This window comes from Alligator sinensis, unplaced genomic scaffold, assembly GCF_000455745.1.
Source record: "Alligator sinensis unplaced genomic scaffold, ASM45574v1 scaffold1055_1, whole genome shotgun sequence".
Taxonomy (NCBI): domain Eukaryota; kingdom Metazoa; phylum Chordata; order Crocodylia; family Alligatoridae; genus Alligator; species Alligator sinensis.
In genome coordinates, this window is record NW_005842170.1 from 1,497,523 (window position 1) to 1,520,277 (window position 22,755).

Sequence of the window (22,755 nt, forward strand, 5' to 3'; positions counted from 1 at the left end):
ATTCTCTAGTGCCAGGGAACTGTTGACCACAAGGGCAAATCTGTTCTGTAGGTTGCTGACCTTTTTCAACCTGAAACTGTAGTATGGACTTCCACAGGAATTAAGGACCACCAGCATTCACCAACTTTCACTCTAAGAACAAAAGTGCACCACATAGACCTTGTCTTACTTAAAACAAAAACATAGTAACATCAATTTAAAAAAATATGTATCATTAGAAATATAAAATACTGTACTTCACATGCAGTTCTTCCCTGGGGCAAGATGAAAGAATTAACCACCCATGAGAGATGTTAGTCCCATCACTTAAGGCACTACAATAGGGTTGGCAGTGTGTTCTGGCAGTGGGCCAGAGTGATCCACTTTAGGTCCAAGGCAGGCTGACATAGGAACCTGGCTTCTGCTACTCCTTCTCCCCACTAGTATGGCATGGCATGGAATAGACAAAGCCTCTGCTGTCAAATATCACTTGCATCCCCACTCTGGGCTGAATAAAATGGATCTGCAGGATGTATTAAAAAAGATGTTCAGGTAATATCATGATGAGGGTGATAAATGAATGCTGGAATAGTTGCCAGTTCTAGTTCTTAGTATCCATTTCAGAAATAAAACAAAATTGTTGCAATGATTTGAACGGCATTTCTATACCTCAGACAGGGCCTAACTGCTTGCAATCTGTTAGTTATATGTCACTACAAGTCTGATGAATGAATTTTCAGCTGTCAGTCTCCTGTTTTAGCACAGACTCAATAATAAGCATGTGCATTTTATTATGATGTGGCTACTGCCTTTGCAAAATTCCTTTAGATTTTGGAAGAAAACAAAGGCATGAATGAACCATTGAATAGTATTTCTGATGAAGAAACAATTGCTAGCATTATGTGCGTAGATTGCTGTTGAACTGTCTATAACACATTTTTCTGGAATGTAATCTGAATAGAAATAATGTCCTAGTGAATAGAGCTGGGGAATCTGTCACAACATTACAGTAAAATTTAAATTTTCTGAAACTCAATATTATCTAAAACAGGGTCACACATCCTAAAGTTTCTTATTTCAAATTCCCCTCAGTCAGAGAAACTTGATGCTCTAATGCATTCACTATCCCCCATGATATTTGAATAATCAAAGTCATACTGTGTTTTTCACTACAAAGAACACAAATCCCTTCAGTTAATGAAAGTCGTGAATCATTAATGAACTGATTACAAAAGGTATATTTAATGTTGATAATTATTAAACCATTGGGTTATGAGATATAGTTAACAAAGAAAGTCCACAGAACTAGGCAGGATACAAATGGAATATTTAGGCTCTGCTCCTACCAAGACACATGAATGTGTATAATTCTATGCATGTCAGCAGTTCCATATAAGTAAGACCTGGTTTAAATCACAGACCCAGCTCACAGCACGGTGGCTCCTTTAATCTTGGAGTTTCCCCTGTGCGGCCCCCTGTCGCTAATCAATGGAGAGGACCTGTTGGCCCCAGTGTTTGCTACTTGCTCCTGATGACCAGGAGGTGAAAACCATGGTTTTAAATATTTCACAGTTTCTGCCTCCTGTCTGTTCAGCAGCAAGTGGCAGTAGTAAAAAATGGCAGCATATTTAAACTGCAGCTTTCACCTCCTGGCCATCAGGTCTGAGCAGCAAGCAGAGGGGCTAACGGGGCCCCTCCATCAATCAGTGATGTGGGCGGTGCATGGGGGGAACTCCAAGATTAAGGGAGTCACCACACCATGAGCTGGGCCCATGATTTAAACCGGGCCCTATATATAAGTTAATGGTACCACTTACATGTATGTATATGCATACTTTAGCTTTTGCAAGTGAGAGCCATCATTATGTACCACCACCACCACCACAGGCATAAACCCACTTAGGGCCAGATTCCCTTCCACCTATTAGGCATGTAAGTGGATTTAAGTGCCTAAATGTGATCACACTTCAGTTTGAGTCCCTGAAAATCTATTAATACAAAAGTTGGGTGGGTCTTCCTTCTCCAAGCTGTTTTTTTTTTCCAACTCAGTCTTCAGGATAAATGGACTGTGAGCGCATCTACACAAGACATTTACTGTGGAGTAGAGTAATTAGCTTTGCAGTAAATATAATGCATCTACATGTGAGCCCCTATTAGGCAAGTACTATCCTGCTGTGTAGTTTTTCACTCAGCAGCAGCACACATGTAGATGCTGCTCTTCTGGATAGCCCCATACTTCTGCCCTGCTGGATAGTCCCATAGCACCCTCATGCTGCACCCAGCCCCAACGCCCCTTCCTCCTTCCCCCCACCCCACCCTCTCCACAGCACACTGAGCTGGGTTGGGGAAGCAGCTCCAGGCTGACAGGTTGCCCCCCCCCCCCCCCCTGAGTCCCCTGATGGCCAGGGCTACTCTGACCTGGCTCAATGTGCTGTGGTCCTGGGTCCATGCTGAAACAGTGTGCCCAGGAGCAATAAATTCTGGAGCAATAAACTCTGGAGTTTATCACTTTGTATCAATTGCCTGTGTAGATGTGCCCTGTGTGTCAGAAAAGACCTTGTTAGGTCTTCAGGGACGCAAACAGGGTGGGACAGAATTGCACTTGGGTGCCTACATCCACTTAGATGTCTAGTAGGTAGAACTGGATCTGGCTAGTTCTCTGAATTATGTCAGAGAAAAGTTCCCCATCTTCATCATTCACAACTCCTGTTCAATTATGCAACAGCTTTTGGGTGGCAGGGTGAGATAATCTGTTTGGATCCTCCAAAACTATTTGCCAGACATGAGAATTAATAATCCTTGTGACATTTTGACACTTGAACGTGTGGCTGCAAATGTTAAAATATCAATTGCTTTTAAAATTCTGCCTAACTTTTTGCCCTTGGCAATGGATTCTCACTAGTTACCTATGCACTCTGTTGGGAAATATTTTCTTTTATCCATTTTAATTATTTTCCCTTTCAAGTTCACTTCAAGTTTGCCTTCATACAAGATCTGAAAATACTCACACTTGGCCATAATATATAGCACTACCTTAGTTTAGTCAGAGTACAGAAAGTGCAGTACAGAGCAGGGTGGCTGCAAACTGTCTCCCCAGCTAGACTATGGCCATGGATAGACATTACATTTGTGCTGGGAGAAGGGTCTTTCTTCTGGCACAAAAAGAAAGTTTAACATGGCTTGCAGAAAAGAACTGGAAGAAAGTTAGACTGATTCCTACCAGCAATCTCTCTCCCATAATTTGAATGGTTGCATACTTCTATGGGGTTTTTGAGATCACTCAATATCCCAGTCTTCTCCTCTCATTCTCTCCCTCTAAGAGACAGGGAAGGAGGAAGAGCACTTCCCTCAGTAGCCTGCCCAGGGATAGCTGTCAGTGAGCTCTGTGGGGACCCTGCCTTAAAAATGTTCATCCATCAGCTGATTGGCAAGGGAAAGGGGAGAAAAGGACATTCACCTCTAATGAAAATCCTCCCAGGGCCGCAGGATGGTTGCAACCAGAGAGAATGGCTCCAGGTCACCCGCCCCCAACCCCACCCCCAACATGCACACTTCTCCAGATCAGTCCAGAGGAGTATGAGGGACAGCAGTTAGCTATCCCGTGACAGCAAGGGTCCTTCACTCCAGGAGCCTTGCCACTGCGGGAGAATGGTTTCCAGTCCCCTCGACCTAAACAAGTGTCAGGGGCGGGAGGAGGCAGAAAGCTGCTGTGCTGCATCAGCACAGTTACCCAATGATATGAATGCCTGTTTATAACCTAGAAAACATTACACCTCTAAGAAATGCATTTCTATTTCCTTGACTTATTTAATTGGTTTCTGTTTTATAAAGTATTCAAATTCCAAGCTTTTGCAGATATTTTTATCCAAAAGTAGCATTCTCTGTTTTGCAGTGCAGCCCACCCAAACGAGAACTTTTCCAATGGAGTCTGCTCTGACTTCCTGGTGTCATATTGAATGAAATAGTTTGAATGTTTGTAATGGTTGCCCATTAGCCAGTTTCAGGAAGAAGATAAGATGTAGCTCCTTATCTAGCTCATTGTTTTGGACTATGTGCAAAAGGTCCTGACTTTGTTTAAAGTCTTAACTTCTGAATTTTATCTTTAGAAGTCTTTTACAAAGAGCAAATATCCTGAGTTCTGAGAGATCAAACCCTAAAGCCTTTTGACAGATTGGTAAGAAAAGGTCACTTGCAGTGGTATGGAAGTTCCCTAGAATAATTAAAATGATCAACAAAAAGAAACTAATTACTAAGCAAAAGAATCTGTTGAGTAAGATCTGAGCCCAAATTTGGGGGTAATGACAGGTTTGAGTAGGAGGAGCCCATTGACGGCAGCTCACTCAATAAAAACTGTAATTTACTGTCCCAATTTGGAGGTGACTTCACTTGCAGAACAACGAAGGAAGAATCGCAAGTGTAGGCTGGAACAGACTGATCACCTGATCCACCCTCTCCGTGAACACGAATCTCTTAGTTCACGCTGAAGCCACGGAGCACCTGAAAGGGACTGAAGGAAGGGGACTTAGTCCTATCACTGCTGAGGCCAGCCTATTGAATTGTATTGCTGAGGCGAGTCCATTGAACCGTACTACTGAGGCCAACCCATTAAATTGTACTACTGAGGAATGAAACCATATTTTGGTATTTGGCTTCTCGGAATTCTAGGATTGTAAGTATAATATGAAAAATAATAGTATTGATTCAAATTTAACTTTTAGTTGTAATTGTAGTTGTTTTTGTAATACTAATTCTTATAGCATTGTTTGGGAAGGAAGTGCATTCGGAGCATTGTTTCTGATATATGTAATTATTGTGTTCTTAATGTTTGTGGTGTTTCTTAAAGCTAAGCAGTGTTATATACGTAGCAAAGAGTTTTAAAATAAAATTGTGTTGTAGAAATTAAGTGTGTAATCATTGTGAAATCGTGCAATCAGCTAACTACTCCCCCAGCCAGTGCATCAAAATGAATCAGTAAATTGTGTGGGATTTTCTCTATTCCATAACCCACTAGAGATACCTGGCAAATACTCCACTGTTGAATACAGTCTCCCATCTCTTTGCTTATCTATAAGTCCATGTATATCAAGGTCAATGGGCAGATACAGAGGCAATGTTTCCCCTCCACATGCACAAGAATGTGGGTGAGAAGGGAATAATATGGCCCAAAGTTTATATAGCCTGGAAGCCCTCTCATTTGTGCCATGTTCTAGACTTTCTCTAACCCTTTAATAAACAGCAGGGAGTGAAGTAATGTGTCACTTTGTGACCTCAAGCGAGGCATTTAGCCTTTTATTGCCTCATCTGCACAATGAGGATAATTATGTTTACTCGTTCGTAAAGACCTTTGAGATCTGCAGGTGAAAGACTTCCAAACTTTGAATTTTTAGTGTTATTATTAATCATCTTCTTCTTGCATTGAGTACAATGATAACTCTGTTTAGTAAGCCACTGAAATGGTGTGTATCCTTCTGGATATTATTAAAGGATAATCCATACTACAGTGAAATTCTTATTTTTCTCGATGAAATAGGCAGCAAATCAAACAAGCCAAATAAGGAAAGATGAATGAGTTTTATATTTGTGAGGAGAAAATTGGAAATAATGTAATGTTAATCTTATTTACATTACATAGATAAGTTTAAAAATATAACAACTGCTTTTCTACAACTATCACCTTTCAATAAGCCTCCTGAAGCCATTTGATTTAGGAAACAGAGGGTGCCTATACAAGAGCAGTAAGGCTGCTCCAGTATACTGTAGTTACAGTGCATTGGAGCAGATTTGATTAACTGATTCTGCTGAAGCATGGTAATTATCGTACTCCAGGAGACTCCAGCATCTCATGCATTGGCATCCCCATGCTTAAAAATGGTGGCAAGAGTGTTTAACTAAAACTCATTCGATAAGCTTTAGTTAAAGTGCCCCCACTGCCATTTTTTAGTGCGGGAATGCTGATACACATTCCTTCCCCCCACATGTACACACCCAGTGCATGTGTATAAACAACCCTATTGATCAAATGTTATGTCAGACTAGCAGAAAATATTGATAGTCACAAAAAGGCTTCATACAGTCATGTTACCACACAACGTTCTGGAAAATATGGGAAGGGACCATGGTTTTTAAAACTGTCATTTGGAAGATTAAACATGGTAAATGGCAACTAAAAATTCCATTTTACAATGGGCTACACTAGTGTACATTAGCAAGACACTGGGTGTATCTATATGTGTAATTAAGGTGGAGCAATAAACTCTAACACAGTCCGCACTGGAGTCAAGTGCTCCAGGGCACAGGGTCGACACGTGTCCGGGACTGAAGCACTCTGAGCCAGGGCACATCAGTCCTGGGCTGGCAGAGGACACATGGGGACAGCTCTGGCCTCTGGGTGGCATTGAGGAGCTGTGGAGGGGCTGGCTGGGGCATGAGGGTGCTAAAGTGTAGTGCTAAGGTGGCAGGCAGCCTCTGCACTTTAGCACCCTCATGCCCCAGCCAGCCCCTGCCACCACCTACACATGCATTTTGGCACACATAAGTACTCTGCTATAAGATAGTACTGTCCCCAACAGTACTATTTTGTGGCAGAGTTAACTAATTTACTGCCCCTAATACCAGCACACATGTAGATGGTAATGCTTTACTACAGAGCTAATTAGTATAGTCTACAGTAAAGCGTATGTGTAGATGCACCCACTGTGAGCAAATTTTTACCTGACCCTCAGAATACTCTTTAAAACGTATTCAAGTTCATTTATATCAAAAGATTTGTTTTCAATAAGGAAAATGGACATAATGTAGCATAATTCTCACACTCGAGGTGATTTTTAAGCAGGGATTTGTCATTTTCAAGCAGTATAACTTAGAAAATGATGGAAACAGAAGAACTGCTGAAAAATAAGTAGAAGATGACAAAAATATAAAAACTTTTTAATTTAAAATGAAGCATGTCAAAAGGAAGATGTTCCCTGAAGTTTTCCAAGAATTAATGCCTGAAAATGAAATGTGTACATGTTTGCGAGAGAATATTCAGTGAAATTAAAAAAAACAAACAAACTAATTTCTTTGTAAATGATGTAACAAACAGAAACATATTCTCAAAGAGATTCTATGATTACATTTTCTTTTTTCTAGAACAGCCCGACATCACAAATTTTATAGGAGACATCTTCATCTTATTTTATGTTATACCTATATCTTTAGCATGGACACGATTTACCAATACGCTCTAGGTAACTTAAACACAACTGTTTTCACAAAGCAAGCATTTAGACATTTAGCAAGCACTCAGATGTGAACACAGAAAATTAGCTCAGCTCCTAAAATGGGGCATGCCAATTTGGCATTCCTATGAGGGAAATATTCTTATGCTACTATCTTTGCAGCATAAGAAATTAGATTAGCATTACACAATGACTGAAAATTATTCATTCTTGAATAGTCCCACTATTTCTCATAAAAGATCCCTAGAAAATGTGTTCACAACTTAGGGGTAACAAGTATGTCCAAACAGGGTTGCTTCTATTTTTTTCTTGCTTATGGCTAGGTAAAATTTTGAATTAAACTGAAACCTTGTTTACTATTGCAATATGGGGTCAGGTTATGGAGAACATAAAGAACTTAGGATCCAGACCATACATACAGCTGCAGTGCCTTGAAGTACCTCAGCTTGATTCAGCTTCTCATTCAAAATGGAAAGAGGAAGTACTTTACTAGAGTTCAAGAGCAGTGTTCCTCTGCCACTAACAGTAGATCTTGTTGCATGGGTCACTGAGCACGTTTTATTATCGTTTCTCGCCCTCTTGAAGGCTCAGATGAAGTATAGTACTGCCATCCCACATTAAAAGTTAGAATGTGTTTTGAGGTTTTTGGTTGTAGCCCTGTTGGTCTAAGGACACAGGCAGACAAGGTTCTTTGGATAGATGTGATATCTTTTATTAGACAAAATAAATAGTTGGAAAAATTGTTCTTTGCAAGGTTTTGCACACAAACTATGCCTGAAGAAGGGTGTTTGTGCCTGAAAGCTTGCAAAGAACAATTTTTCCAACTGTTTAGTTGGTCTAATGAAAGATATCACATCTTGTCTGCCAGAATATGCTCTGAGCAGTCACATAGCAAAGCTTACTATAATCTCAGCCTACTCTGGACAGAGTTGGAGCTGGTTGTGCCCCCACTCCTTCCCCCACCAACACTGACCTTGGTATTAGGCACTGAAGCTCACATGTCCACCTGTGATGATGTGAATCCCTCATGCCAAGCACCTGGGATGTTTTGTATCGCTACATGTAAAGGTGATGCCAAACACCAGGCAGGGTGAATAGGATCTAAAACACTGTGAATAAGTTTCTAAGGCACTAGAAAAAATTCTGTACACTTGCAGAAGTTTTTTTTTTTAAATGCTTTTCAGTTTTCAGTATGGAAAACATGATTTGGTTGGGAATACACAAATATGCAACATATGCTTTAGTAATATAATCAGTACATTGAAACATAAACACACCTGTTAATGTCTGATCCACCAAATTGGTTGCCATGAAAGTCACAGCTGGTGTAGATACAGCAGTTACCCTGGTGACTTGAGTTGGCATCAAAGGAGTCATATGGGCATCCATTCTAGAAGCAGCACCTGCATGTGAACCATAATGAAAACATTACTTTTTTCCATTGAATAAAAGTATCAAAAATAATCTTTTTGCAATCTTATTCAAAGCACCTTTATTTACTGGCTGTTAAATATAACTGGAGACATACTCCAAAGCATTCCTTTGAATGTTTCAGTCCTTCTTTTGTGTGTGCTCTAGTTAGTAACTCTGGACACTGACAAGGTTATAAGAAAAGTAGTCAATTTTAAGAAATTACTAAGAAAATCTTATTGATTTAGTAAACGTCCAGTAGCTCCACCAGAAAATGAATTTCCTGGTGACATATTTAACCAAACAGGAACTAGATATATACCACATTCAATTATCTTATTCAGAATGAACCAAAGCACTTTTAATGCCTCATATAGGAAAAATAGGCTGCTTAGGACCCAATATTATTCGCAGAAAATATTTGGCAAATAATTTAACATAAGAACTACTTCCAAGGAAATCACAATCTGCTCACAAACAATTCACAAATGGAAAATGGCTAAATTGATCAAAAAATTATACATGATAGAATACTCATCCATTTCATCTGCTAAAACTATGCTACATTAAAGCTGGACCGCTTATTCCTCAAGAGATATTTCAGTGTAGGGCCACTGACAAATTCATTGAAAGAACTGCAGCATTAACTTACAGCTATGTGTGATTTTAGTCACACAAAGTTTCATGTGGTCATGTGTGATTCCATACTTGCAAATTTTGCTGTACATCTATTTTATTGAATACTTTACCTGTACCCAGTAGTTTTTATATCTCCTTTTCCACATTACATGGTCATTGCTATAGAACACTTCTTTAATATTTACTATATATTGTAAAAATTCCTCTTGAATCTTGCTCACTGTACCTTGCATTTAATATTTATTGAATAAACGACACTGGAAAAGCTTCTGCCCTAGTGGGAAAGAAGGGGCCCAAGCTACAAGATAGGGGCCTGTACCTTCCAGGGTAGCATCCATATCATTAACCATCTGGTTTGTTCTCTTTATCCTGGCCCCGCATCTCCCACTCAGCTTTCCACTGGACCAGTGTCAAGGCCTAGAGAGATGTCTGAGTAATGACTAGCTTATGTCTTGGTACCACCACAAATCCCTGGACCAATGTCCTAATTATTGGCTACTGGGCTAGAAGATGAAAAGGCTACCCCACCTCCTCTTCCATCTAAAACCTGCTAGTCATGGGGGGTTTTGCAATTAAAAGTTTGGCTTTACACATGTACATAAGTGATACTATTTTCCTGCACAGCTGTGTGGCCAAAGCAAGTATGCCTATATGGGTACTGATGAACTGAAAACTATGAGCAGGCTGCTACACATTACAGCATTCCTTTCCTTTTTCATCCTTGTGATGAAGTTTTTAGCAGAATTTGCAGATTCATTTGAATTTGTGAGGGCCATGCCATGAGTCCTTTACCATAGCCTCACACTTGCAACTTCTGGGCGGTAAACCATGTATGCACTTTAGTACCCATGCCACCCCAGCCCCAACCTACAAGCAAAAATTGCTGTGTATGTGCCATTTATGTGAATAAAACAAAATATGACTTAGCTAAGAATGCCTTTTGGCTCTCTGATTGCGAGACTGATACTAGATTAATAAACAAAACTACCACTAACACACAGCATGTTCATCCAATTGTTATATACAACAAAAGCATTTTATGAAATAAATAATATAGCTTATATCAGCTATTTATTTATTAAAAATACTGTTTGCATCTGTTTGAATTGGAAGACTGTTTTGTTTCTTGTTCATATCTGAGATGTAAATCAGAATATATGAAGTTAACACTGAGGCTTCTAGCTGCTGCAACTGGGGTCAGGAGTATTCAGTAATCAAAGATATAAGATTCATCCTAGCTAGACAACTGAAGAGACAAGATATATTCAAAAGGTGGCTCTTCTGGAAGCAACAAAAATAACTAGTCATGTGTATATTTTGCTGTTATGCATGCATATCCCCTTTGAATTTAATACAAGTGATTCGTGCAGTGAGTAGAATAAATCACTCACAGTGAATGCTTGCAATTCTTCCTCCTACCTCCAGTCTTCAAATTACAATTGTAACATCTGTCGTTTCCCCAATAAGTGGAGGGCTCCCTACTCAAGTCACTTAAAACTTTGGAGAAATATATTGTAATGATCAATGGTCCAGTCAGGATAGAGTAAATGATCTGACACTTTGTGGTCACAGTAGTCCCATCCACAAAAAACGCACCATAAAAGGAGCTGGGACAGAAGAATAGTTGAGTTAACTCCTATTGCATATCTTATAACGAATGATCTTATCACTGAGAGGGACTAGTTCCCTGGCAACATGGTTTCAATAGAGCTAGATTTCTAGGATTCCTCTACCTGCCACAGATCCTAAATGTCCCATGGGACTTCTACATCACAGAGGATACACTATGGGAACACTCAATACCCTCAGATTAGTTCCATTTTAATGAGCTTTATGTGGGCTAGGTTAATGCATGACATCCTTACATGCAATGCAATGCACCCTTACATTCCAGCATCCCTGCAGATGATGTCAAAAAATCTTTAATTTCAACTTTCATATTGGGGGATAGCTCCCTGCCTAGACCTGATGGCACATAATCTGAACCTAGCAACTCTATAGAAATATATCACCAGGACTACTGACTAATATTTATTGTCTTTTCCAGTTAACAAGTTTTAAAGCTGCTATTTTAATGCATTCTCATATTATCAATTACAGTTTCTTGGAGGAAAATTGGAGTTTAGGCTATAAACCAGATCGGTGAGATGTACCCTCCTAAGAGCTGAAGGAGGATTTAAAAACACAGTAAATCATTTTAACGATGCTCCATTTTTTAAGACTCTGTCCTCTACTGCAGCAGAGGTGGCAAAAATATAAAACTTATGAAAGTAGTAATGTTTAACAGAAGTAGAAAGGAATGTTTTCATAAAGGGTTAAAATGACTAAGAAAACCAGGAAGAAAAAAATAAAAACTCTTACAAAAGTGACAGATCTGTGAAAAAAATCTGGTATTCAGAGAATTAAATATTTGATGCATATGAGGAATAAAGTATGATATTTATGGAATTAGAGGAGACAGAATTTTAAAGCACAGTGAATGCTATCGGGATGGCCTATGGTTAGTCAGAGGGATTCCCTGTCATGTTAGTGGGACACAGAGAAGATAAAGGAGATTGACTCATTCCAGGTTCATTACCTTTAGGGTTTCAAGAGTGATCCAGAAAACAGTATGATCAGCTCAGCAGTAATATTATCTGGCAAGGGACAACCATACCAGATAGGATTCATAATATGCCAAGGGCATTCCATGTTTGCAAGATTTATTTGGAGGAAGAAATGGAATTTGTACCCATGGAGATGGATAAATATTTTGATCTGAGAACAGATGACTATTCGGTTTTTTGCTTTATTACTCAGAGATTTATTGTTATGGTATTGTAAGAGTGATGTTGTAGCCACAATTGTCCAGATATACAAGAGGCAAGGGTTTCTTAGGGTGATATCTTGTATTGAACCAACTGTACAGAGTTGGGATAGACTTAAACAAGCTTTCAAATGTCTAAGGTCACCTAAAGAAGAATGTCTTACATTTGAAAGTCTATGTAACTTTATCCCAACTGTACCATTTGTCCAATAAAAAAACACCCTAAGAAATCCTTGCCTCTTGCATATATTATTGTTATACAATTTTGGAGTACATAGTGCATAGGGCTCTTTGAATTACAGGTTCAAATTCCCGGTAGGGTCAATTCAGATCTTCATTTTTTTAGGTAGCTAAACTGCATAGTGAACTAGAGATGAAAATGATCCAAGACCTTAAGAAAATGGATGGATGTCTACTGTAGGAGCATGTCAAAGCTCTACTGGCACTTTGCCAGAATAGTTAAGACTTTGTTTTGTGCTTCATTCATGTGTTGCTTTGTAATTGTGTTAGGTAGGCTGTCAGCTGCCAAAATCAGGAAATGGGTACCTATCAACTGAACTATTTATAAAATTCTTAGTAACTTCACAAGAAGAAAACTGTGCAGGGAATATGAGTTAGCATTAACAAATTCACTATTCTGAGATTTATTTATAAACCCTCTATCTTCTGTCTATTTACCATCACCCATGACTCCTGTCTTCCAAGAGAAGCAGTTGTTTCCTGAAACTAATATTCCCTGACCACTCAGGGTAGCAAACCATCATTCTCCACTTTTACTTGAGACCCATCTTTGATCTTCTGTCTTCACTGATGCAAGACTGAACGCCTTTGGAGAATTCAAGTGGCACCTTAAAAGGAGTATTCCATCAATCAACACTATGCTGTGGTTTTACAAGACATTACTTGTAGTAGAACAGTAGACATCTAATAAAACCTTAATCCTGAAATCACAATCACACAAATGTGGTGGCAGATTAGGAATGGAGACAATAGAAGTTATAGGTCAAATTTAAATATATATTTATTGTATTGTGTATGTGTATTGTGTATGTGTGCAGACAAGGTTCCTTGGATGAATTTGATATCTTTTATTAGACCAACCCAAATGGTTGGAGAATAGTTATTAAGCAAGCTTTCGGGTTCAAAAACCCTTCGTCAGGTTCAGGAAGCTGCAGCAGTTGGTGTGTGCTCTTCCTGGATGGAATGTATGTGTGTGTGTTTGTATTACATCAATATTTGTTTTTGTCCTCTGCTTGAGACATTTGAAAAAATGTATGCATGCAAGAAGTGTATCTCATATTTTTACAGACTTTTCCATGTAACATCATTCATTTAAGTCAGGGGTTTTCAATCCCTCGGCTGCAGCCTGGTGCCGGGCCATGGTGGGTCGCTGCTGGTCTGCAGCACAGTTGGCTACCAGACCGGAAGTGGCTGCAGATTGGCAAACTATGGCTCTTCAAAGCCAGGCGGCGAGGCTGAAACGCCTTCTGCAGGGCCTGCAGCAGCTCAGCGTTTGGCCCGCCCCCTTGCCCAGAGGGTGGGGATATCCTTACCTGTACGCCGGCCAGAAATGCTGGTCGCGGTTGGTTGTGGCTGCTGTACCGCGGCATAAAAACTTTGGGAACCCTGATTTAATTTTCATAATTTAACATGCACAAAAATTCTCTCTAAGGGACATATGAATCCAAAATTGCAATGTGCCCTTCCAATTTATTCCTGGGGCAGACTGATTGATTTAGGAGCTAGTGCAGTGGGAGGAAAAGTGCTGGGTAAAACCCAGGCCAGTCTTCAGCTTATAATATAGATTTAACTCAAATAAGGTAAAAAAAAATGAAAAGACATAAATCACAGCTACAGCATATGCATTATGGGCCAGATCCTATTCTGTCTATTAGGGCCTGCATGGACTTAGGTGCCTAAATGCATTTTATACTACTCTGCTCAGGTCCCTGAAAATCCATTAATGAATCTACTTTTGTAACACACCATTGAGTTTGATCTTAAGACTGAATCATGAAAAAACAACATGGAGGGCTTACCTCCCCTTTCAGATTAACTATTTTTCAAACAATTAGAAATAGGACTGCATTTAGGTGTGTAAATCTACTTGTGCTCCTCATATGTGAAATAGAAACTGGTCCTAGATTGATAGATCGATACAGACATATATTTGTATCTGTATATCATAAATATATAAAGTGCACTGTCCTTATTGTATTGTGGTGGCACTCAAAGGTCCAAATAGTATTGGCACCCCTTTGTGTTTACTCATAAAACAGACATAAAATAGTCACAGACAAAATAAGTGTCACAGTAGTAGGGAATGCCCAAGGCCCACCCCCCCAGCCGCAGAAATCATAATGGTAACAGAAATAAGATATATGTTAACATTGGTTAGCTAAGGCACAGCTAAATCGTGGCTCTAAATCACCATTTTAGAAAGTAAATAAACAGCTGTACTATCTAGACTATCTAGACCTGGCCAATTTCTTGCAAATATATCTTAAGGGAGGACTTAAAGCAGGACCTTCAGAAATAGTATGTTTGGGGTGTTGTACCCATGATGATCCAGGAAATATGTAAGAAGCCAGGGGTATTGTTTGTTATTGGGATATTTTTTATTAGATAAACTGTATAGTTGGGAGATATATTAGACAAGCTTTCAGGCACAAAGCGCCCTTCCTCAAGTTTTGGAAATAAGCTTCTTTCCCGGACTTTAGTAAGCACTTTAGCAGGGGGCAAGGTATGGCAGGACAAGGGGTGAGAATTGGGTTGCTCGACTTCCCTGCCAACTGCCCCACCTACTGCTTCTTGCAGCAGTGGAAGGTTAGAGGAGGGCATGGTATGAATTTAAGACAACCCTCTAATAATTAGATTCTATACATGAAAAATTATAACACATTTAAAAAATTTTCATGTGTAGAATCTAATTATTGTGGGGTCATCTTAAATTTGAAGTTGTCTTTAATTTGAGTAAATACAGTAAGAAAATAGTGGTGGAAGAAATGGTCAAGTTAATATTTTAGCTTGAGACTATTGATAAACCAAGTAGGACAGGAAAACAGCTGATGTAATAGGATCGCCCTGATCTTCAAAAGGAGGTCCTAATATTCTTCCTGCTACCCCTAAACTCCTTATGAGCATAGTTGTCTATTGATAGTTACCCTTGAGAAGATAGTATGAGATACTTTAGGGAACTGCTGAGAAGATTATTTGCCAACAGCTTTAGAGTATATGTCAGTAAAAAAAATCCCATTATTCCTTCTTATTTTTAGTTATTAAATCAATCATTCCTAGAAGACATCCAAGGAAGAGATCACTTTGGATTGTAATACATTTATCCCATGTAAAACTAAATGTAAGGTTCTAAAGCCATCATTTAGAGGAGAGGAATTACATACTATGGCGTTAGGCAGCTTAGAGAATATTTTACTGAATCTAGGAGATTTGAACTTGGTCATCTCTAACAAAATATTGAACCATCCCCAGTATGAAGTGATGTTGTGACTTCAGGCAGGGATGATTTCTTTTTTAGGGTCTGCTTCTGCTCCTTTTTCAGTCATTGGCAAAACTATTAACTTTGACAGGAACAGGTTCGGGGCCTAAAAAATGAAGTAGCTCTTAGAAAGCACCATAAGGGTTCTAATGCTTTAGTGTGAGCTATACTCAAATATACTGGGAAAGTTCAGAAAAAGACCACATATATACGGTGTTCTATTTTACGAACACTGGCCAAAGGATCCTCACATGGACTATAATTTATAAATCTATAAGTAACTTTCTATAGAATAAGGGATATAATTTCAAAGTACTTTTAAATTATTTTGATGTGAACAATAAGGAAAATTGTATCCTATTACTTTCAGCTACTCTGGTAACAGATTAAAATGGTATTTGTTTTTCTGATCTTTTCTAATTTTGGTTTAGTAGGAATCAATTTGCAAATAATGATCTCCTTTCCATCTGTCCAGGAAAAGGCAGAAAAGAGCAGATAATTATTTTATATATCTTGAAGGTGACAACAAGACTCATGAAGAAAGTTAGAATGAAAATACCACACTTGCTTCACTCACATCACTAACATTTTGAGAATTCCCAGTAACTTTCAGGCAGACATTTAGGGCCAGATTTCTTGAAAGTCTCTACTTTATTATACTATTGATGTGTTCCCAGCAGAAGACCATGTTTCATGAGGCTGTGGCAGTGGAAAGTGAATTCAATATCTCTTACTGGAAACAGGCACCAACTACAAAGTGGATATAAACAGAGTCTACCGCTTCACTAGCTCTCAAGAAGTTCACCCACTGGAACAATGGCTATAAGAAGCAAATACACTTGCTTTTTTATATGGAACAGATCTTACTTCACCAGCATACTCTCTTGATGTATAACATAGTGGGAACATCTACATGTTCATTAATGCATAATTGGTTACTGAACATTTAATTTAGTACTTGTATAACCAAGTACCTGTATAACCACGTACTAAATTACATGCACAGCAACCAGATTTACCACGCAGTAGTGCTGGCAAATGCCTTCTTACTGATGCTACTGCACAGTATTGTATTAGCACTGTCTGTGCTGTGACTCTCTATGGTGGTGTTATTAGATTACTGTGTAGTTAGTATCTCATGTAGACGTACCCAGCATGAGGTTTAGCTACAGAAAGAGTACCTAGAGTAGATATCCAACCACATCCTCCAGAGGGAGAAATAAATTATCAAAGTCAGCTGAGAAGAGGTTGGGCTATACAAAGAACATTTCAGAGTCCGTTTCTTTTCCTGCAGGAATTGTTTTGCTTATCTGGTTCATCTGGGTTTGCTCAATAGTATGGATACCAGCATTTTCCAAAATGTCAGGTGAATTGGAGGGCTAGAGGGCTCTCTAGGTTGACCTGGCAGCAGACTGCCCTGAGGCCAGAAACTTGCATTACTCTGGATTTCTGGTCCCAGGACAGACCCACCATGTCCCTGTTGCCCACAGCTTTTAAGTTATACTCTTTATAATAACCTTGGTTTAACTTCCAGTATCCACTATTGCCCAGACTCCAATAATACACAACACTGCAACATTACCACTATTCCTGTTGTCAATCTTTATTAAAATATGACTCACAGGTCTGATAGCCTGGACAGTGATTCAACAATGTGGGCATATAAAGATTTGGATGAGATCAACAAATTTAATTGTGTTTGTGAACCAAAAGACACTTGAATTTAGGTCTTGTTTACTGGGGCCAATTTTCCCCTGTGTCTTGTATAGCTACCGATTGATCAGCTAAGTTCACCTGAAATAAATTTGTACAAATGATTAATATTACACTGCTGTATTCAAATGGAGCTTTCTCACTGACATCAGTAGTCATGGGATTAAGTCCAACTGCAGTATAATATCATTCCTTCCTTTATTTCTATTACAAATTTTATACTCTTAAATCAAAGTTTTCTGTAAGAAAATGTAATCAAAATATGTCACTACAAACCATCTAAGCTGACTGAGCCTCTCTAGGAACATATTGAGGTTCTTAGTCACAGCCTCACTGCTATTGACAGACTGTAACATCATTATACGGACTTATAAAGAATTATACTCATTCCCCATAGTCAAAAGGAAACAGAATAATTTGCATCTGGAGAACAAATCAATTCCAAAAACATTAGAGATGGGCTTGAATTAGAACTTTAAGTCCATCCTTTCACACACTTAATTTTGCAGTGAAAGGAGATTTGGGTTCTTAACTACAGATTTAAACTTGTTTCTATAGTTTTCCTTCTGCATTGGATTTAATTCAGATTTAGTTCAGTATCGTTTCATGCAAATTCCATATTTTGTTTGTTTATAATCTTGAGGGAACAGCAATTGGATCCAAAATCTGAAGCCCAACCAACATTTGGCCTCCATGACTTGCACAGCAGCCTAGAAAAGAAAATTGCAGCTCACTGAAAATGACTTTAGAATACAGATGAAAAAGTCATAAAGGTAAAACACAGTTCCATCTTGTGGCTTGCAATTTCATTCATATTTGCAGGAAATTATTCCATGGTTATCCTTACCATACAGAGGACAAGATTTAAAGGGACCAGAAATTCAAAGCTAAACATGCACAAATATACACATAAATTATGAGATTCCTAATCCCATTAGTTATATGTATGGATAAAGTCAGTGCATACATTGGTATAATACAGATATGGATGCTAAGCTTTGAAATTAGTGTCAATGCATGTACCATTTATGGTATATTTATTATTCATATGATTGATATATTGTATACATATTATTTGATATTCATTCTATTTGTTTTGTCAATGCATGGCATATTGATTGCTCCAACGTGCTTCCCTACAATGTACATCTCTTTCAGCTAATTTTCTATGTTGATTTGTTTTCACACTTTGGCACAATAAACATAAATAGCACAGCTCTCATTGGCAGTAAAGAAATTAGCTCACAAATTCCATCCATACTTCAGACTTTTTTGTTTATTGCATATGTGTGGACCACACACATATACCTTATGTTCACCCAAATATGCTTGATTAATTTAAGGCGATCATAACTTTTAAGGAATAAATATTTGTGTTTTTAGTACTTTATGCTCATAAAAAACCCAATCTTTGCAACAGACTGCTTTGGAATGCAAATGCCAAATAAGCACTACAGGGTTGGTTTAATGTCATAATGTAACATAAGCTTTCAAAATGAACTGAATCTAACCTTCAGGGCTAGAATAATACCTAAACTCAAATCATAAAGAACCTAACACACACATGCCATGCAAGACTGTGCTTTTTATGATTAAGCTTAGGTAAATTTAGTTGTAAAAATAAAATGATGAGGAAAAGAAGGATTGTCATTATCTCTGTGAAGATTTATATAATTTAAATTCTGGGGACTAGACTCAATGGATCAGAAAACATCTTCCAGGCCTATGTTTGTTTATTCCTCACATCTGAAGTAAGCTATTGCTCATGGAAGCTCATGTTTCTCTGAATGAGTTTAGTCTATAAGGTTTAACTCAGCCCTGCCTTCTGACTATGGTCCTATTGGCAGACTTAAAGCAAGACAGTTTCATTAGCAGGTTAAATAATTTAAGAAATTACTCTTCTCCCTTTTGATTTTCACTTAATTTAAAAATACAAGCAGCCTATCTGTAAGTAGAAGTATTCCCAGGATGGTTAAATCAGTTAAGGTTAAATTTCAGAAATCTGAAGCTTCCATGCAACCGATGTCACACCCTTATTAATATATTTGATGAGAACACATTATTTACATAAATGAAAATAAATGTCTTGGCTGTCATAACTTAAAACTGACAAAACTGTAATGTGAAATTAACTTTAGGCTCTGGAATTACTTTGGGCAGTATCTAGCTAATGCAACCAACCTCCTTGAGCCTTTCTCCATGCCCTGAAGAGGAAGAAAGCATCTAGTTGAATAGATCATTCCTGTTCTCCCACAAACTGCTCTTCAGGCTGGATTCTTTGCTCACTTGTTTTCTGAGTGTGTGTGTGTGTGTGTGTGTGTGTGTGTGTGTGTGTGTGTGTGTGTGTGTAAGTGGGTTCCAGCTGCCCTACCAGGTTACTAGTGGCAGATTCTTGTAGCAAAGCATAGAAATACTACTGTCCCATGTCATCCTAGTCACAATTCTGGAGCTGGATTTGGGGACTATGCTGTAGGTGTGCTTATGAGTTAGAAGTTCAGCCTCATCCACAAAAAACAGGCAAATGGTAGGGCAGGGCAGTACCTAAGAAACAAACTGGTTCAAAGACACATAAGCTTTCATAGTTAACTATGACTGGGGCTGTGAAACTTCAGCAGCTGTTTTGTTTCACAGGTGTTTCAACCCGTTTCAGCAAATGAAAAACCAAATCCAAAATGAAACAGGAGGCTCTGAAACATCTCTAAAATGAACCGAAACCATCCAAAAAATTTAGAGATGTTTCAGGATGTTTTGGAGGCAGGCTTGCAGGGAAACAAAAACTCAGATGAGGGAGGAGGAAAAGGGAGAGAAGGACTGTTCTGATATTGATATCTGTTGCTGGCCAGTGTCTGAGATCTGTCCTTGAGGTTCCTTCCAATCCCAGTGCTCTGGGGGACGAACAGGGAAAAATATATAAGGCTTTTTGTGAACTGCTCTCTGTCTGTTGTGAGATCTGTCTCTTGCAGCACAAGGAGCAGAGCACAGCATCTGAAGAGTCTAGGCTGGTAGCAGTAGGTAGTCTGTTGCTACCAAGTTTTAGCCAGCCATTAGCCAATCCCTTCCCACTTACCTTTGCCTACCATCCCTATTGTTAATCCCTTTCAAATATTTCTTCCCTAAAAATCCTCTTATTTATTGTTATATTTTTTTACCACAAACAAAAAGAAAGCTGTGCTTTGTCTGGCAGTGTTTCATCACTGTGCAGGAAAACACTACACATATACAGCACACAGACACACATTTTCCAGCATACCAAATGTGAAGCATGTTGGAAAGGCAGGTGTAAGGTCTTCTGGCAGGGAAGCGAGAGGGAGCAGATGGAGAGCTGTAAGCTACTTCCACTGGAGCATAAAGGGGGACAAAATGCTGTGGGACAAACAGGCAGAGCAGAGCACGTTGCAGCACAAAATCATGCAGGATGTGGAGACTCATTGGAACTCCACATACTTGATGCTTGAAATGCTGGTGGAGCAACAGAAGGCCATTCATGAGATGGCCTTGCTTGGGGAGATTGGGATCAGCACCCCCTTAACAAAAGTGAGTGGGATACCATCTCCCAGATCTTGGTGGTCCTCAAGTCATTCGTCGAGGCCACCGATAGCCTCCACACTGGCGATGCTCTCCTTAGCCAGGTGACTCCCATGGTGAGGGAGCTTCAGAACCAAATGGAGAAGTTCCAGGGGATCAATGTTCCTGGCTAGGGCAAGCTGCTGTCACCAGAGGTGCAGGCACTGGTGAAGCGGCTGAAGAAGGGCATCAAAAAATGCCTGGATCCATTGTGGTCCAGTATGGTCCACATGCTAGCAGCCATGTGTGACGCGAGGGTGAAGGGGAGCATACGCACCAGCAAAAACCCTGGATCAATGGACAAGGTGCTGTTTAACATAGTCTAGGAGGCAAAAAGGCACAGACGGGGGTGTGGGGGTGTGGAAGAGGGGAACAACTGTACCGTGTCAGCACTCCATCCATCAGCCAGTCTCCTTCACCACAGGTGCTGCCAATGTGGGGCAAGGACATGGATTCCATGTTGGGTTCCAGAGCCACGGGAGCCTAGCATCAGGCAGGTAGTGCTGAGGCCTTGGTGGCTACCTATCTCACTGAGGACATGGAGCTGCCGCTCTGCAACCCCTTGGCCTACTGGACAAGCTGCAGCCAGATGTGGCAGAATCTGGCCACTGTTTGTCCTGTCCACCGACCAGTGTTCCGAGCAAGACGTTGCTCAGCATTGCTGGAGATGTTGTGACACCCCACCATACCTCCTTGGATCCTGGTTTGGTGGAGCAGCTGATGTTCCTGAAGCTCTGGAACCCTCTCGCTGCTAGGGTTCCCCAAGCTCCTTGTGCAGACGGAGTGAGCACCACCTTCCTCACTCCATCTGCACCTAGTTCTTTTTTTTTATTTGGTTTGGTTTCACAACCATTTAATGCCCTGTTCTTAGAGCTGGAAGTGGCACTCACTGTATCACCAGCCAGCAGGGGAAGAATATGTCCCTACTGAGCTCCCATGCCAGGATGCACTTAGAGGTATAGGTTGGGGCTATGGGGAAGGAGGAGACCCCAGGTCCTGGGCATGTACCCTGCCAGGGTCAGGAGGCCTGGTGGGACTGCCAGTAGTGCAGCAGCACCCAAGAAATGCCACAAACATCCCTGGTGAAAGGTGAGTAGGAGGTGCCTTATACCCTCCAGCCACCACACGCATGCATGGTCCTGGCTAGGGAAAGCCCAGACCTGCAAGATGTTTGAGGCCTGAGGCTTCCTGGTTACAGTGGAGTTATAAGGCTCCAGGTGAGCTTACCTGCCTGGGATGCCATCTGCAAGGCATGGGCTGCAGTGTAGGAGAGGTATGAAGCTGCAACACTGATGTCACCCCTAGACATCAGAGGCCTAAATGGGGAGCCTCCCACCTGGGTAACATCTGAATCAATTTACCTTCAAGGCATGGCAGATAAAACTTCACTTCATCAAACTCCTGGATACACAAACTCATGGACTCAATATAGACATTGGATTTATGACACACTATAACTTGCCTGACATCTGACTCCCCAGCTACCTCTCCACTTTTATCTGGCTGCTACATCCCTATCCTGCCCACCCCTTCCAGCCTGTCTCTTACCCCCTGGAACCTCAATTTACATTTTCACTGACTGGCTATCTTGTCCGGCTTCTTTATTATTCCTTCCACCAAGAAAGAGCACATGCCAACTGCAGATGCTTCCTCAGCCTGACGAAGGGTTTTTAAACCCGAAATCTTGCTAAGATATACTTCTCCACCTATTCAGTTGGTCTAATAAAACATATCAGAGGTACTCTCAACTGGTCTGTGCTGGGGCCAGGACCCAAAGGGAGGTCAAAGGGCCATGGGCCCACCATGAGCAATGCCTAGAGCAAGAGGCTCATAATTCCGACTGGCCTGAAAACAGAGCCAGGGCCTAAGGGGGAGCCAAAGATCCCAGAGAGGGGACCGCAGCTGGAGGGGGTGAAGGATGCAATGTG

General features: G+C 40.1%; 1 protein-coding gene across 1 annotated transcript in view; it reads right to left on the reverse strand.

Annotated features, from left to right (window-relative positions):
* Positions 1-22,755, reverse strand: part of TCERG1L (transcription elongation regulator 1 like) — a 233,753-nt gene that overhangs the window by 64,401 nt on the left and 146,597 nt on the right. The window contains exon 4 of the mRNA XM_025206707.1: positions 8,477-8,602. Within this exon, the coding sequence (XP_025062492.1) occupies positions 8,477-8,602 (126 nt within the window). The remainder of the gene's footprint in view (positions 1-8,476; positions 8,603-22,755) is intronic.